General features: G+C 63.9%; 2 protein-coding genes across 6 annotated transcripts; both read right to left on the bottom strand.

Moving 5' to 3' along the window:
* Positions 1-258: 258 nt before the first annotated feature.
* Positions 259-10,354, bottom strand: NAT14 (N-acetyltransferase 14 (putative)). 5 transcript variants are annotated; one of them, XM_032848690.1, is made up of 3 exons: positions 10,256-10,354; positions 2,174-2,290; positions 259-1,370 (listed from the first exon to the last, which is right to left on the bottom strand). In XM_032848690.1, the coding sequence occupies exons 2-3, from the start codon at positions 2,243-2,245 to the stop codon at positions 822-824; spliced, it is 621 nt and encodes a 206-aa protein (XP_032704581.1). In that variant the 5' UTR covers positions 2,246-2,290; positions 10,256-10,354; the 3' UTR covers positions 259-821. The 5 variants fall into 5 exon arrangements, with proteins under 5 accessions (XP_032704581.1, XP_032704577.1, XP_032704580.1 ...); XM_032848686.1 differs by lacking the exon at positions 10,256-10,354 and adding an exon at positions 2,986-3,057; XM_032848689.1 differs by lacking the exon at positions 10,256-10,354 and adding an exon at positions 2,686-2,797.
* Positions 3,412-10,464, bottom strand: ZNF628 (zinc finger protein 628). Its single transcript, XM_032848604.1, has 3 exons — positions 10,256-10,464; positions 6,099-6,776; positions 3,412-6,068 (listed from the first exon to the last, which is right to left on the bottom strand). The coding sequence occupies exons 2-3, from the start codon at positions 6,769-6,771 to the stop codon at positions 3,619-3,621; spliced, it is 3,123 nt and encodes a 1,040-aa protein (XP_032704495.1). The 5' UTR covers positions 6,772-6,776; positions 10,256-10,464; the 3' UTR covers positions 3,412-3,618.
* Between the last annotated feature and the right edge of the window lie 2,665 nt (positions 10,465-13,129).

Genomic DNA, 13,129 nt, shown 5'->3' on the forward strand with positions numbered 1-13,129 from the left:
TCACACACACAAACTCACACTCACTCACTCCCCCCACCCCCCACTCTGCACCAGGCAGCTGTGAGTCGGAAAAAATTCGGTAATGGGGAGCGTGAGTCAGAGGGCTGGCAGGGAGCAGGGCTGCCGTGAGCTCACTGCCTCCCCTTCTCCCGGCCCAGCACCCCAGCAACAATTAATGTCAAGTCGGGAAACGGAGAAGCCGGACAGAGGGGGGGGGCACTCCGACGCAGACTGGAAAAGGCATCAGAGAGAGAGAGCTCTGCACACAGCAGTTTCAAGCTTTATTAACAATCGGTGCAAAAAACCAGATGGGTCTGGCGGCCCCTCTCAGCTCACCTTCCGGGAAGGGGCCCGGCGTGGGCAGCCGGGCACCCACCCTGTCCTGGCCAGGGCCTCTTTCTGGGTAGGCTACCCTCCTCTGCAAAGGCTCTGCTGACCCGCTCCGAGAAGTCAGTAAACCCCTCCCCACTCCCAGGAGGGCCTCGTCCCTACTTGGGGTGCCCCTGCCACAAGTCCTACCCCATAGGGCAGGCCCGCTCTCCTCCTCCCCATCTCGCTCTCCCAGGCTCAGGCCTGGAACGCAAATGGTGCAACCTTGGCACCAGACTGAGGAGAGGTCTCAGTGCAGACAAAACCTGGGTTGGGAGCTGGACAGTTGACCTCTATGAAAAGTTCAGACACTACAGGCAGACATTGGCCTGCAGTGGGGGTCTCACCCTCTGCAGACCTGCTTCTGGGCCCCGGGCAGGCTGGGCATCCACCGAGCGAGAACCTGCACACAGTCAGCACTCACAGTGCTCTCCCTCGCACGCGGTCCAGAGTCACAGGTCCTTGCTGAACTCCCTCACCAGCGTGTACCCCATGCAGCCCCAGCTCCCTTCAGCCTGGTAGCCACACCCCTCCAGCATCCCCGCCACCCCCCACGCTGCCACCGCCACAGGGACCACGAGCCGGGCCCGGGGCTCCCCCATGCCGCCTGCCCAGGCCCGTGCCCGGGATTCGGCAAAGGCCAGCAACCTCCGGCCCACACCTCGGCGGCGGTGCCAGCGAGAGACAGAGAGGCGGGTGACCCGGGCCCCGTCCCCAGCGCTGGAGCCTGGGGCCAGGGCCAGGACCCCACACACATCGCCCGAGCTACGCACGGCCACCCAGGGGCCCCCCAGGCCGCCTGGCGGAGGCAGCGAGCCCCATCGGGCCCGCAGGCCCAGCTTCATGGCTGCCACAGCCAGGAACACGGGCAGGAGAAGGGCCAGGGCGAAGGAGGCCAGGACGAAGCGCAGGCCGCTGCTGGCCGCTGCCAGGAGGAGCAGGGCTGGTGGCCGCGTCAGGGCGTGGAGGGCCACTCGGTTCTCCGTGTCCTTCACACCTGCCTGCGGGCGGAAGGCGCCGTCAGAGCCGGGGTCCTGGGCCTTCCTTCCCACCAGGGCCCCCGTGCTATGGGACCTCCAGGGAGAGGAGAGGGGGTGGGCTGTGCCCAGGCAGGCGCAAAGGGGTGGAGGAGAAGGGAAGGCGCTGTGATGGGGCCTGCAGCCAGGGAACAGGCAGGGAACAGCCCGCGTCTGCTCTGGGCTCCGGTAAAGAGTGTCCGGCACACTGGGTCCTGAGCGAGTGAGTGAGGTGGGAGCTGTGGGGGACACACGATGCAGGGGAGCTGCAGGTGTGAGGCTGAGCACAGGACAGGGGCCTGGCCCAGTTCCGAGGAGGAGCATTCTCTGGGCAGCAGGAGGTGGCGCTGGGGGGCGGCGGGTCGGGGGGTTACTCAGCGCCAGGCCGAGGCCCAAGGGCTCTGCTTGGAGAGTGCTGGGGAGGAGGCTGGCTCCTGTGGGCTGGCGGGGGGGGGGGGGGGTCAGGGGGGGGGGGGGGCGCAGGGTGGGTGAAGTCTGCAAAGGGGGTACAGAGCTGATGCCACAAGCATCTCACAGCCCTCCAGCTATGAAAACTTTTAAGTAATCTCTACACCCAAAGTAGGGCTTGAACTCACGACCCTGCGGTCCCCACTGAACCAGCCAGGCGCCCCTAAAACCTTTTTGACCCCAAGGGTAGGAAGAAGGCACTAGGAAAGTCAGGGACCGAGCCAGGAAGCCTCTCAGAGGAACGCATCCCGCTCCGGAAGTCCCGGCTGGCTCAGGCAGGTGTCCGGAGCCACTCACGAGGCGTCCCCGCCTGCTCTCACCTTCAGCATCTCCAGCACCAGGGGTCTCTCATCTTCCCTCATCTCCCGCACTGACAAGTGGCCGGGGGCCATGGCAGCCCCCAGGCTCCCGCGCCCCTGAGGGGAGCAGGCGTGCACCTGGTGAAACAAGCAGGCCAGCGTCAGTGAAGAGACCCCCTCGTCCCCACAGCGCCCCAGGCATGGGGACCAGCAGCAGCAGGGTCCAGATGCGGACACTGGGGACGCTCGGAGCCCCCGAGCGAGGTTCCAGGCAGGACGGGATTCACCCTCCACCCCGCGACCCTTCTCAAGTCCCCTGGACCACCTCCCCCGCTCTGCCCGCCGCGATGCTCAGCGAATTCCCCCCCCCCAAAAGCCCTGCAGACGCCAACACCCCGCAGCCCGGGCTCCCTCCCAGGCTCCGGGGCTGCCCTGGGGAGTCAGCGGAACTCCCCCCGCCCCCAAACGGCCAGAGCCTGGACCACGCTCCCTGCCCCACAGGCGTCCCCGACCCGCGTCGCGGGAGCAGGCACCGCAAGAACCTCGGCAGGTCGCCTCAATCCTTCCACTAGGTGTGGGGGCAGCAGGGTCGGGAAGGGGTCGCTTGCGGAAGTGACGTCACGGCCGCGCTCGAAGGGGGCGGGGCCCGCACCCTGCCTTAGCGACGGTTGCCAAGCATCCTGGCCGGGGCGGGCGGGTGGCCGGGTGGCCGGGGAGGGACCGGAGCGGGGAGCGGCGACCCCGGCGGAGTTGGGGCAGAGGGAGGAGCAGTCGCGGGGCCGGGCAGGGGCAGAGGGAGGAGCAGTCGCGGGGCCGGGCAGGACTGTACTTCCGCGGCCGGCAGAGGAGACGCGCACGACGGCGGTTGCTAAGCAAGCTGCGAGGCGGGTGGGGGCCGGCGACCGGAGCGCACCAGTTCCCATTGGCTCTGCGGCCTTCGCGGGAGGGGCCGCGTCCCGCGCTCCCGGCTCCCAAACTCAGATCCGACCCCGGGAACCTCCACCCAAGCCACCTGGGCTTTCTCTCAGGGACCTTTGGGACAGGGATTCCCACCCACCCATTTTCCAGATGAGGGGACGGGTGGGGTGACTGACAGCGAACAAGTGGCGCAACCCGGATTCTGGATCCCCGCTCTTCCCCACTCTAGTGACCACCGCGCCTCCTCTTTTTGGAGAACAAACAGAACCTCACTTGGAAGTGTCTGGCTCCCAATCGCAAAGTCAGTCCCCTGAGACCCCGGAAGCAATAGAGAACAAGACTCCGAGCTCCCAAGAGGTGGCTACCGCCGTGACATTGCCCCCACCGCAGCCGCCCCCAAGAGAAAAAAACCGCGGAGAGGAGATTCCGGTCTTTATTAGCAAGCCCAGCCCGCAGCTCCCCTGCCCCCCTGCGCCGCCCAGCCCAGTCCAGCCCAAGCAGGGAGTCCGGGTCTCTGTGTGGGGCCCTCAAGAACCCAGTGGTTCTTTTCAAAATGTGTGCACCAGCTGGACTGCGGGCAGAGTCTGGACAATCTGGATAGAGGGCAGGCCCTGTGGGGGCATGCCTCCGGGGGCAGCTCCAGTGGGTACCACTTGGACCATCTGGGAGGTGGGTGCCGTGGAGATGCCCACTGGAGCAGAGGCTTGGCCCGGTGGTGGAGGGGTCAGCAGCTGCAGTGTGGGAGCTCCTCCCCCACCGGGGCTGTTCTCCAGCAGCTCCGTGGCCGCTGCGCTGCGGATGATGAGCAGTTTCTGTCCCGGTGGGCCTGGGGCAGGAGGCTCTGCCAGCCCAGTGGGGAGGGTCTCTACCTCCTGCACACATAGCTGGGTCTGCTCGCCATCTGCCCCGCTCAGCACCAGGACGCTCTGCAACCCCTCGTCTGTCTGCAGCGTCTCGAAGAGGACATCCTGGACGACGCCAGTACTGGCGTCACCATCACCGGGCTCCCCGGGGCCAGGGCCTGCCAGCAGCTCCTCAGCTGTACCACTCTGAACCACCAGCAGGTTGGGGGCCTCAGTGGTCACTGCTCCCCCACTGGGATTGGAGAGCTGGCCTGCCACAGGCTGGAGCTGGACCGTGGTCACCTCCTGAGCCGGCTGGAGCTGGACCGTGGTCACCTCCTGGGCTGGCTGGAGCTGGACCGCGGTCACTTCGGGGGCTGGCCGGAGGGGCTGGAGCTGGACCCCACTCACTTCCTGTGCCCCTGCCTCCCCACCCCCTACATTCTGTAGAACGATGAGACTTTGCCCTCCCCCGCTGGCCCCTGCGTTGCCCCCGCTCTGAACCCCCAGTCCCCCAGGACCTGGCAGCCATACTACTCCAGGCGCCTGGCCAGATTTTCCTGCTGCTAGTGGGCCCTGCCTACCGCGGCTGCTCCCGGCACCAGGACTGGACGAGGGCAGCAGGATGAGCTTGGGCGGAGCCGGTGGGGGCGGTGGCGTGGGGGGCTGGACGCTGCTGGGGATGAGTTGCAGGCCCTGGGCAGTCTGCACCAGGAGAAAAGTCTGGGAGTTGGGGGCTGCCTGGCCTGGGGGCGGGGCCGGAGCCGGGCCCCCTGCCACCTCGAGGGAGAGCGTGGCCTGGAGGTGCGGGAGAACGTGGACGTCTTGGGTGGCAGACGCGGCTGGGGCGGCAGCCAGCGGGGCGGGGGGCTGGGAGCCGGCGGCGGGGGCTGCGGGGCCGGCGGCGGCCGTGGGCGCGGGGGCGTGCGTCCTCAGGTGCCGCTGCAGGTAGGCCGCCATGACGAAGCTGCGGCCGCACACAGGGCAGGCAAAGGGGCGCTCGGCGGAGTGCGTGCGCTGGTGCAGCAGCAGGTTGGACGAGTGCGTGAAGGTCTTGGGGCAGAGCGGGCAGCGGAAGGGCCGCTCGCCCGTGTGCACGCGCTGGTGCTGCCGCAGGTTGGAGGTCTGCGCGAAGCTCTTGCCGCACACGCCGCAGGCGTGGGGCCGCTCGCCCGTGTGCACGTGCCGGTGGCGCCGCAGGCACGACGTGTTCCGGAAGGCCTTGCCGCACTCCCCGCAGGCGTAGGGCCGCTCGCCAGAGTGCAGCCGCAGGTGGTACTGGTAGTGCGAGGACCACTTGAACGTGAGGCCGCACTGGCCGCAAGTGAAGGCTCGCAGGCCCGTGTGCACGCGCTGGTGGATGGCCAGCAGCGAGGAGCGCTTGAAGGCCTTGCCGCACTCGCCGCACTGGTAGGGCCGCTCGCCCGTGTGGTCCCGCAGGTGGTAGCGCAGCCCGGAGGAGCCCTTGAAGGCCTTGCCACACTCCGCGCATTTGTAGGGCCGCTCAGTGCCTGCGGGGGCGGGCGCCGTCGCGGCGGCAGCGGCGGCGGGCGGGGCGGTGGCGGCTGGGGCCAGGGGCTCCTGGGGACAGGTGACCTCGGCGGCCTCCGCCTGGGGGGGCGGGCGTCCGGCAGCCGCCTCTTCCACGTGGCACTGCTGGTGCGCCAAGAGGCTGGCCAGCTGCGGGAAGGCGCCGTCGCAGCTGCCACAGCGGAACGCCTGGACACCGGCTGCGCCGTGGCTGTGCTGGTGGCGGGAGAGGCCGGCCACCGTCCGGAAGGACTTCCCGCACGGGAGGCAGGCGAAGCCGGGGGCTGCGGAGGCAGGCGGGGGCTGTGGCGCGGGGGCCGGCGGGGACTGGGAGGTCGGCGGGGCGGGGTCTGCCTTGGGCACCGTGGTGGCGTGCCCGTCCTGGGGTGGGGTGGCGGCCTCGGGCCCGGGGCAGGGCTGGTGCTCCAGGAGCAGCTCCTCGCTGCCGAAGCCCAGCTCGCAGCCCTCGCAGCGGTACACCAGCTCCACCGTGGTCTCCGCCGCGGCCAGAAAGAGCTCCGGCACCACGGGGGGAGGCGCAGGCGGCGGCGGCGGCGCGGGCGCGTGCAAGTAGGCATCCGACACCAAGACCTTGGCGCCGGGCTCGTGCTGCGGTGGGGCGGCGGGGGCGGTGGCGGCGGGGGCGGCGGCAGCGGCGGAGCCGTGTGTGCGCTGGTGCAGCAGCAGGTTGGACGAGTGCGTGAAGGTCTTGGGGCAGAGCGGGCAGCGGAAGGGCCGCTCGCCTGTGTGCACCCGCTGGTGCTGCCGCAGGTTGGTGCTCTGGGTGAAGCTCTTGCCGCACACGCCGCAGGTGTAGGGCCGCTCGCCCGTGTGCACGTGCCGGTGGCGCCGCAGGCTGGACGAGTTCTTGAAGGCCTTGGGGCAGTCGGGACACGGGTAGGGCCGCTCGCCCGTGTGCTGCCGCAGGTGGTACTGATAGTGCGAGGACCACTTGAAGGCCAGGCCGCACTGGCCGCACGTGAAGGCCCGCAGGCCCGTGTGCACACTGCGGTGTATCTGCAGCAGCGAGGAGCGCTTGAAGGCCTTGGGGCAGTCGGGGCACTGGTAGGGGCGCTCGCCCGTGTGGCCCCGCTGGTGGTAGAGCAGGGCGGACGAGCCCTTGAAGGCCTTGGGGCAGTCGGGGCACTTGTAGGGCCGCTCGCCCGTGTGCGTGCGCTGGTGGTGGAGGAGCCGAGATGACCACCGGAATGACTTGCCACACTCCCCACACTCATACTGGGCCGCCGGCGTGGGGGCCGCGGGGCCGGGCTTCTCCCCGGGCCCCTCGGTGGTAGAAGCAGGTGCCATGTCTGCGTGGGAGCCGACCATCACACCTGGCGGGGGATTCTGGGTCAGGGGAAGACGGAAGCTCACCCCTCCTCCACCCAAACACCCCATCTTCTCAACCTGGCCATACACCTTTGCCCCAGAAGAGGCAGACAGGACCACCTCAGCCCCCCAGCCAGGGATAGGGAGACTCCCTTAAGATCAGGGCCCCTAGTGGTCCGGGTCTGCCCCAGTGCAAGGCTTTAGGTGCTGAAAACAGAAAGTTCTGGAAAATTGGGAGAAGTGCTTACCAGCCATAGGATGCTGGCCATCCCCTCCAGGCCAGACAAGTCTGAGAAAGCTGTGCGTGGTCTTTAGGAGGCCCAGCACTTCCCCTAGGACTAAGCTCCTTCCCTCTACAGATCGGCACTTTCCTTGAAGAAGCCTGGGGTCTCTCTAGCACACTGGCATCTGACACTTGACCCTTCTCCCTCTAAAACCTCATCTTCCACCCCACCTCAATACCAGTTCCCACCAGTTCCGGATGCCACTGTAACTAAAGCCCTGCGAGCATTCCATCCTCCACCATGCCCCATCCTGCTCGCCTTCTCCCTTTTGGGTATTAATCAAAGATCCCTAACCTCCCCCAGACCCATAATGGCTCTGCACCCACCACCCCATCCACATCTTCACTCCTGCCTGGCTGCAGTCTCCCTTTTTAAAAATTTTTTTATTTTAAGATTTTATTTTTCTTAAAGATCTATTTATTTATTTGAGAGAGAGAGAGAGAGACAGCCTGGACAAGCAGGAGGGGTAGAGGGGGAGAGAATCTCAAGCAGATTCCCCGCTGAGCGTGGAGCCTGATGTGGGCCTTGATCTCATGATACTGAGATCATGACCTTCGCCGAAACCAGGAGTCAGCTGCTCAACCGGCTGTGCCACCCAGGTGCCCCGGGATTTTATTTTTTAGGTAATGCCCAGCCCGATGTGCGGCTTGAACTCACAGCTCCGTGATCAGGGGCTGAGCACTCTACCGACTGAGCCGGTGGGCGGCCTTGGCTTCAGTCTCCCTTTGCGCTCTCGCCCGAGCATCTCAAAGTTCCTGGCACCGCTCACACTGCCCTCCTCTGTCCATTCACCACGCACACTCCCACCCAGCAGGTGGTACTGGACGTGCCTCTGCTCCCCTCAAACCTCTATCCTTCCCCCTCCTCCTCTTAGCAGGTGACCTTGCCACTGAGAACATAAAAGCAAGCAGAAGAGAACGTTCCCATGTTCCAACTGCAAAAGCAGTGATTGTCAAGAATGGATGACTCTCCCATCCCAGGGGACGATGCCTGGAGACCCGAGCTGTCACCTGGAGGGGCTGGTGCTCCCGGCATCCGGTGAGGGGAGACCAGGGATGCTGCTGGACACCCTCCAGTGCACAGGACAGGCCTCCACAGCACTGAACACCACTAGCGCTGAGCTGAGAATTCCAGAACTATCCCGTCCCCTGCCTGCTGCTGGCCCATGGACTCTTGACTTCCCACCTACAACTTTTCCTTATCTCCCAGACTGTTTCAGTTATCCACGAGCTGCATCTCTCCTCTTTAAAACAAACAACAAAACCCTTCACCTTACCACCCCCTCCAGCTATGGCCTTATTTCTCCCCACCCCTTTTGCAACAAAGCAACTCCAAGGGCTGTCAAAGTGTGCCCGGGTGGCTCAGTCAGTCAGGCGTCTGCCGTCAGCTGTGGTCCTGATCTCGGGGTCCTGGGATCAAACCCCGCACTGGGCTCTCGGCTTAGCAGGGAGTCAGCTTCTCCCTTTCACTCTCCCTCTGCGTTCTCTCTTTCTCTCAAATGAAAACAAAACAAAAAGCGTGCGTTTCCCCCTCTCAAACCGCATCACTCAGATGCACCTCCCCTGACTCCACTCCTGGCCTCCTCAGGGCCGAAATGCAAGGTCTCTGCTCCTTACCTACTCTCCTCACCTTGGGGCACTGGTGCCTTTTCACCTCCCTGACTTGTGAACTGAGCCCCGGGCTCTGCCCATCCTTGTCCTCTTCCCCATCCACACTGTCTCCCAAGGAGCCCCCACTCGTTCTCAGATCTCAGTCTGTATCTCTGTTTGACCCCATCTCCTCTGAACTCTAATCCCTCTGCTACAGTGTGCCATACGGACGCCCCACAGACAACTCAAACTTAACATGCCCCAAATCTAACTTGGGGGGTTCACTCTCCTGCTTGCTTCGTTCTTCACCCACAATCTCCCTCCCTGAAAAGCCACTCGGCCCTTCCCCAGGCATCGCCTCTTCTCTCACCACCTATGCCCAACCCATCGGCGGGCTCTCCTGTCCCAGCACGAACATATCTGGAATGTGGCCACTTCTCTGAGTCCCCCATTGCCACCTTTGTCCAGGGCCTTCCTCCTAGGCAGCGGCAACACCCTCCTAAAACAGATCTCCATGCTTCCAGCCCTACCCCAGTGTGCGCCCAACACAGAGGCTGCGGGGAACTTGCCAAAGGCCTCTACAGCTCCCACTTCAGAGAAGACCGATGCCTTGCAGGAGCCTGCAGACTTCCCATGCCCTTGGCCGCCTCCCTCCCTGACCTCCTGCTAGCCTCACACCACCCAGGCCCCCCGCCAGGGACCACCCCCTTCCTGCCAGGGTGCTTGCTGACATGTCACCGCAGAGGCATTCCCTGCCCCCGACGTAGACTTCCCACCCCTCCAACACTCCCCATTCTCTACAGCACTTATCACCTCCCAACCTGCTTCTCATCAGGGTTTCCAACGCTCAGCCCTGTTGAGATGTGGGGCTGGTCAGTGCCGGGGGCCTGCCCCGAGGGCTGTGGGGCGCTCGGCAGCATCCCTAGCCCTCTGCCCGCTAAATCGAGTGGCATCTTAGTCACTGTCGCACTCCAGCGCCTAAAACAACGTCTGGCAGAGCGAGCCCTGCGAAGATGTGTCCTGAATGAAAAAGGCCGGGCATCCCCTTGGACGGGCTATCAAGATTCCCTTAATACGATGAGCGTCCTCTTTAAAATGGAAGCAAGTCCTTTTACGAGAAGCTGCACGTGCCTCTCGGAAGGCCGAGCAGGCCTTAAACGAGAGCGGACCGCCCTGGGCGGACCGCCCTGGGCCGAGCCAACCTGCCCAAAGCCGGACCACACCCTTCCATCAGGCCCGACTTCCCCTTTAAGAGGCTGCTCCCGCTGCCCACCGAACTCCACCTTTGCTGAGCTAAGCTAGAGAGGGCTTCGAAGCCACCAGGGCTCAGAAGCTACCCCGTCGATGTCCGGGACACTGTCCGCGACCTTTCTACAAGAGGGCCCGTCCTTAGAAGAAAAAGCGGGAAGCCGCGAGGAACGCAAAACCTGACCCGCCCCTCTAAAAACAGCCCTTGCCCTTTAAGAGGGCGGAGCCCGCCTAGCGGACGGAAGTCGGAGGTGAAGTAGCGCCCTTCCCTTTAAGGCGTCCCTTCCGGTTTCACGCTCGCCGTTTCCCCAACGTCTCCGCCCTCCGGCCCCTCCCCCCACCCCCACCCCTCCGGTCTCTCACCTGCGGCCCCGACCGGGGGAATGAGTGGGGGAGACCTAGGGCCTTCCCGCGGGGGCCGACGGGAAGACGGGGCCCCGGCAGCGGCGGGACGGGAGTGGGGGCCTGAGAGGGGGGCGGGGGCGCGCTCCCTCCCAACAGCCCCCGGCGCGAGGCACCCAACCTTTATCGGCGGACTCTCGCGCACACAAACCCCGACGTCGCCGTTGGCGCGTCACGACGCCACGTGCGCCGAGGCCCCGCCTCGCCCCTCCCGTTGGCCGGCGGTGGTCGCTCCTTCCGTAGCGTAAGCGGCGCGCGGCATTGTGGGAGTTGTAGTTCTTGCCCGGCCCCCAACTACGCGGTCGTTTCGGAAGTCAGCGCAAGGCCCGGGAAGGCGGGGCTTGGACATGGGGTGGCCTGTTCCCTTTTTTGACTATCGATTCTCCCTCTCTGTCCAGAATCCCTCTGCGGCACCTTGGTTTGCAAACGGCCTCGCCGGCCAGGGCTGTGATGCTTCCTGGCCCGGCCCCCAAGCCCCGATCTCTAGTTGCCCCGTTGGGGAAACTGAGGCCCACGAAGCTTCCTGCCCCGCAGAGGTCCCAGCGCTTGCGGTTCCTGGGCGTCTGCGCACGAACCAGCTATGCCTTCTCTCCTTCGTGGCCTGGGACCCTAGGGAAACACTGAGCTGTCCCAGATCCCCATCCCTCCTTTCCACGACAGCCCAGGACGGCCTCAGCCTTTGAGCCATACCGGCTCTTGCAGGTCATCCAGCTCAGTTTCTCAACCATGGGACTCGTAACATCTGTGCCAGACCGTTCCTTGTTGTGAGGGCCATCCTGAGCCTCGTAGGGGGTCAGGAGCCTCCCTGTGCCGGGCCTCCACCTTCTCTCCCCCACATGTCCTCTGGTTGAGAACCACTGCTCCAGGACAATCCCCCTCAGCCTCAGCTGTTTGTCGGACCAAAAGGCCCCTCTGCTCCTACCCCACACCTCCTCAACTCCTGCAGGAAAACCCGCCATGCTAGGTGGGGTCCTGTTACAGGCCCAGCCGCACTCAGCCATGATTCACCCGAGCATCTGCAGCAACCAGCAAGGGTCTGATCGGAAGCAAGTGCTACTCTTCATTGAATGAGCCTCCCAGGCGGTTTCCCAAGGCCCCCCAGGCAGGCCCAAACTCAGCTGTGACCCGAGTGGATGTGGACCTGTCCCGGCCCCACAGGATGGTTTTTGCAGTCTCCAGTGAACTCGTGCATGGAAATCCTAGGATTCCAGCTTATCCTGAACATCCCTCTCACTTCAGCTTTTACCTCCTCTGCCAGAAAGGAAGCTGCCCAGGGACTGGCAGGGACACAGGAGCAGAGCTCTGAGCTACTGAGGAATAGAGATGGGAAGGCGAGAGTTGCAGGCACCAGGGTAGCGTTATGAGGCTCGGGCTGGGGGGTGAAGGGGGGGTGTTGGTCACCACCTGCTTCTGGAGCTCCCCAACTCCCTAAGGTTGCTTCCAGATAGAGGACTCCACACTGGGTCAAGGTGTGGATGTGGAATGTATGGCCCAGCTGGCTGTGGGGAGAACCCAGGCCCACCTGCTTCATCTCAGGCCATTGGGGTCCGCAATAGTGAAAGGAGCTCTCCGTGCCAACAGAGCCCCAGCCAGGCCCCCTCTACCTGCCAGTCAGCAGGTACAATAAGAGAGGTGAGAGGGCAAAGTCCCAGGACCTGCCCTCGTCCGCCATCCCCTACTCTGGAGCCAGAAAGCAAGGAAAGGTTTTGAACCCAATGGCCTCAAGCAACTGGCTGTGCAGATTTAACTGCTTTTTTTCAAACAGTAGTAGCTAGACACCATGTAGAACCCTCTGCGAGGGGCCTCATGGGACCTCATACGGACAAGCAAACTGGGAGTCCAGGTGTCTGAGACAGATAAGATCACAGGAAATCATCAGAGGGGCCCAGGTCAGGCTTTGTGGTATCCAGACCCTCTGTCCTGATCCAGGCCCCTCCTGGGTCTTGTCTTTAGAGCTGGGCACAGAGCAATAGGGCGCGAGGGCCACAAAAGTCTTGTCCCGGTGAGTTTATATAAAATCTACAGGGGTGAGGGATGGCAATAAATAAGGAATAAACAAGTGATAATGTATGTCCCATTCTACATGCTGCTAAGAAAAATAAAGCAGGAGAGGTGGGTATGGGTTAGTGAAGACCTCTAGGAGTTTAAACGTGGAACCTAGCAAACACCACTGCAGACCCCTGGCGTTCTTGTTTCTGGCCAGCCACACCTTGTCCCCGGTGCTTTTGGGGGAGACTAACCCCGTCGACTAGATCAGGCATCTAATCCAGCCCCAGGCCCTCTGAGCCCCTGCCCCCCGCCTTAGCAGCCAGATGAACCATTCATCCTGGAGGACAGAGCTGGGAATAGGGAATGCAGGCTTTGAAGGTACCCAAGACCTACCTGACCCTTCTCAGGGACCTCAGCTGTTACTCTTGCCCCAAAGGCCCCTGTGTCCCTCTCTGTCCACCAGCATCCCAAAGCTGCCAACCAAGAAAGGGTTGGCAAGGATCTGCACTCCACCCACCCCCGATTCCAGAGAAAGGCAGCCCCACCCTTACAGGTGGTCAAAGGAGAAGAGAGACCCTGAGAGGAACTGGGGAGCCTGGACCTTTCCCTCTTCCTCACACTCCCCCCTCCCTTCCCTGACAGCCACACTGTGGGTCCTGGGAAATGTGTCCTGGGTTTCTGAAACAGTCCAGCTCCAAGGTGGCCCAGCCAGGATGAGAGCCTGGGCCTGCCTTCTTTGATCACAGGGTGGTGCCCCCACATGCTCAAGCCCTCCAATCCACATCCCTTTCCTCTGGAAGGAGGGGGCATGTGATGTTGGGCCATGCGGAATTAGATTTTGGTTTG

This window comes from Lontra canadensis, unplaced genomic scaffold (assembly GCF_010015895.1).
Source record: "Lontra canadensis isolate GAN:19392208 unplaced genomic scaffold, GSC_riverotter_1.0 scaffold206, whole genome shotgun sequence".
Taxonomy (NCBI): Eukaryota; Metazoa; Chordata; class Mammalia; order Carnivora; family Mustelidae; genus Lontra; species Lontra canadensis.